Source organism: Quercus suber, unplaced genomic scaffold (assembly GCF_002906115.3).
Source record: "Quercus suber isolate HL8 unplaced genomic scaffold, Cork oak 2.0 scaffold_500, whole genome shotgun sequence".
Classification (NCBI taxonomy): Eukaryota; Viridiplantae; Streptophyta; class Magnoliopsida; order Fagales; family Fagaceae; genus Quercus; species Quercus suber.
Genome location: NW_027069949.1, coordinates 200,837 through 203,912, shown reverse-complemented (window position 1 = coordinate 203,912; position 3,076 = coordinate 200,837). Strand labels below are relative to the sequence as shown.

At 34.0% G+C, this 3,076-nt stretch overlaps 1 protein-coding gene across 1 annotated transcript; it reads right to left on the bottom strand.

Annotated features, from left to right (window-relative positions):
* Nucleotides 1-1,383: 1,383 nt before the first annotated feature.
* On the bottom strand, nt 1,384-2,607 carry LOC112032423 (uncharacterized). Its single transcript, XM_065763257.1, has 2 exons — nt 1,790-2,607; nt 1,384-1,450 (listed from the first exon to the last, which is right to left on the bottom strand). The coding sequence occupies exons 1-2, from the start codon at nt 2,605-2,607 to the stop codon at nt 1,384-1,386; spliced, it is 885 nt and encodes a 294-aa protein (XP_065619329.1).
* Between the last annotated feature and the right edge of the window lie 469 nt (nt 2,608-3,076).

The window sequence follows — 3,076 nt, the reverse complement described above, 5'->3', positions numbered from 1 at the left end:
TTTTTTTTTTTTTTTTTTTTAGATTTTAGTTGAAAATTTGTTTGGCATAAAACTTTTGAGGGTGTTCCTATTTTACTTAAGGGTGTTCCTATATTTTTTTTATGGGTAAATAAATAAAAAGATTTTAAATTATTATATATAATTTTTTTTTTTTGGGTCAGGGTGTTCCCAGGAACACCCTGAACCCAACGTGGCATCGCCATTGTCTGAACTACACAATCTTTAAGATCAAATAAGGGGACGTAATGTAGGGTAAAAGTAAAGGGTATGAAATAAAAATGGGTAAAGGTAAATATAAGAAGTGTTTTCAAGATTTGTCGGAATGTCAACTCTTTTTGGAATTTCCATTCAACATTTTTTTTTTCAACTTTTCTTCTTCAAAGCAATCCTCCTTTACATTTCACTTCTCAAAATTTGATGAGAACCCTTTTTATTTACTTCTTTTTGACACTTTTCCCTTTTTTTTTTACTTACTTCAAGTTGTCATTTATCTTTTGATGTGAATGCAGGCATTTGTGATGGATGCACCCAGTTACTCAACAAGTCACAAACTTGAAGTGCTTTTGCATACTCATATTTCAAGTTACGGTTTGACGCAAGAGTAAACATTGGTAATGAATACCCCTAGTTACTAAGCAACTCAAAACACTAGAGTAAATGGAACTCTGTACAATTTTTTTCTTCTTTGAATTCTCGTACAAACCACCTCATTGAAACAAACTGATCAAATTCCATCTTGAAACACTATGGACAAGGGCTTTAAGAAAGAAAGGCTAATTAAAAGGCTCAATGGGGTGACTAGCAATAATGTATCCAAAAAAAAAAAAAAACACATATATGGCTCAAAGTAGACAAAAATGGCCTAATCTCATCTCTCAAAGACTAGTATAGTTCATTCAACATCAATAACTTCAAAAGGTTCAAGTGTGGCATAAAATCATTTTTTCTTGGCCAAAAGCAAGAACAATGAGACTACAATAAGGGAAATATGTTACGCACTTCTAAATGAACTTTAAGATTAGAAAAAAAATAAATAACCCTCCAAAAATAATGATTGGCTCAAAACTCACAAGGGTTATAGTCTCCACATTGTTATTATCAAGATTTTCTAATCATTTTTATCCTTCAACAACAAGTTGTGTCTGAGTGGCTACGTTCATGTGCAATGAATTGAGCATGAAAGCAATGAAATTCTTTAAGCAAGAGTAGTATAATGAACTTAAAACACAAACCTCAAGCTAGGCAAAAGAATTTTTTTTTTTTTTTGAAATAAATAAAATAAATTCCCTTCCCCCAAACTTAAATTTCACATTGTCCTCAATGGGAAAAAGGAAGAAAAACTAAATAAAAGAATGAGAAAGGAGAAGAGATTCTCCCTTGATTTTAATTGAATATTTTTCCTTGAGGTGCAGCCGTGTACCCATTGAAGATTTCTTTGGTCTCTTTATTCCTACAAAATGAAAGAAAAAACAATAAGATAAAGAAAAAAATAAAAATAAAAAATAAAAAATAAAAAATAAAAAAATAAAAACATAAACATAAAGATAAAAAAAAAAAACTTGGGTTGCCTCCCAAAAGTGCTTTATTTAACGTCTGTAGCTAGACGTTATCCTCCATTAAAATCTTGTGTGTGCAATTTGAAGGACTAATTCCTTTGATGTCAGAGATGGTCCAACCCAAAGCTATTTTGTGTTCCCGCAAGATTCTCAACAACTTTTCCTTCTCTACATCACTCAAAGAAATGTTAATAATAACTGGAAAAGTAGAGTCTTGACCTAAAAAAGCGTACCTTAACTTTGATGGAAGTGGTTTGAGCTCAAGTTTAGGTGGTTCCTCTGGTGGAGATGTTGGTTGACATGATTTTAGGTCTTCCACTTTTGGTTGCATTGAAGGAGGAAAAAGTGGTGTAGCCTCCAAATATCTTTCACACTCTTTAACCTCTTTATCATTGAATTTAACAGGTGTAGAGTGAGTAAGACATACCTCAAGTGGTAACTTTTGAAAATCAATTGCACAAGTCTCATCGGCCGTGATCATGTCTCGGTCACTTATTTGAAAACAAGAATGTGTCTCGGAAGGAAATTCCATAGACTTAAATACATTAAAAGTGACCTCATCCTCTCCGACCCTCAAAGCAAGTTTTCCTTGCTGGACATCAATTAAGGTTCTCCCCGTCGTAAGGAAAGGTCGACCCAATATCAAAGGGATCTCCTTGTCCTCTTCCATATCAAGGACAATGAAGTTAGCTGGGAAGATGAACTTGTCAACTTTTACTAATACGTTCTCAATGACTCCTCTTGGATATTTAATGGATCTATCCGCCAATTGTAAAGAGATAGTGGTCAGCTTTACTTCTCCAAGACCCAATTTCCTGAAAATAGAGAGATGCATTAGATTAATACTTGCCCCTAAATCACATAAAGCTCTATCAAAATAAGATTTTCCTATAGTGCAAGGGATAGTGAAACTCCTTGGATCTTTCAGCTTAGGCGGTAGCTTCTTTTGTAAGATTGCACTACTCTCCTCTGTTAGCATTACCGTTTCATGCTCCTCCAATTTCTGCTTCTTTGATATAATATCCTTCAAAAATTTAGCATATTTAGGCATTTGTTCCAAAGCTTCAATGAGAGGAATATTAATATGCAATTGCTTCAATATACTTAGAAATTTAGAAAACTAATCATCCAAATTGTTTTTCATAATCTTTTGTGGAAAAGGAATTGGTGGATCATAAATTGAAGGAGAATAAGTCTCAAAAGTGACTTCCCTGGATTTTTTGGATTTTGAAGCTCTTTCATTCTCCTTAGTCTTCTCAGCTTGCTCCACTTCTTTCATCTTTGACTCAGCTTCCTTCATCTTTGACTCCTCATTATCCACAGCTTCATCTTGTTTGTCATTTGTTACTTTTGGCTCCTCATATGTTCGTCCACTTCTCAATGATATTGCCTTTACATGTTCTTTCGGATTGGTGACAGTGTTGCTTGGAAAAGTTCCTGTAGTCCTCTCTGTGAGCATGCTTGAGAGCTGACCGATTTGCACCTCAAGATTGCGGATTGAAGCTGAGTTGTTTTGGATC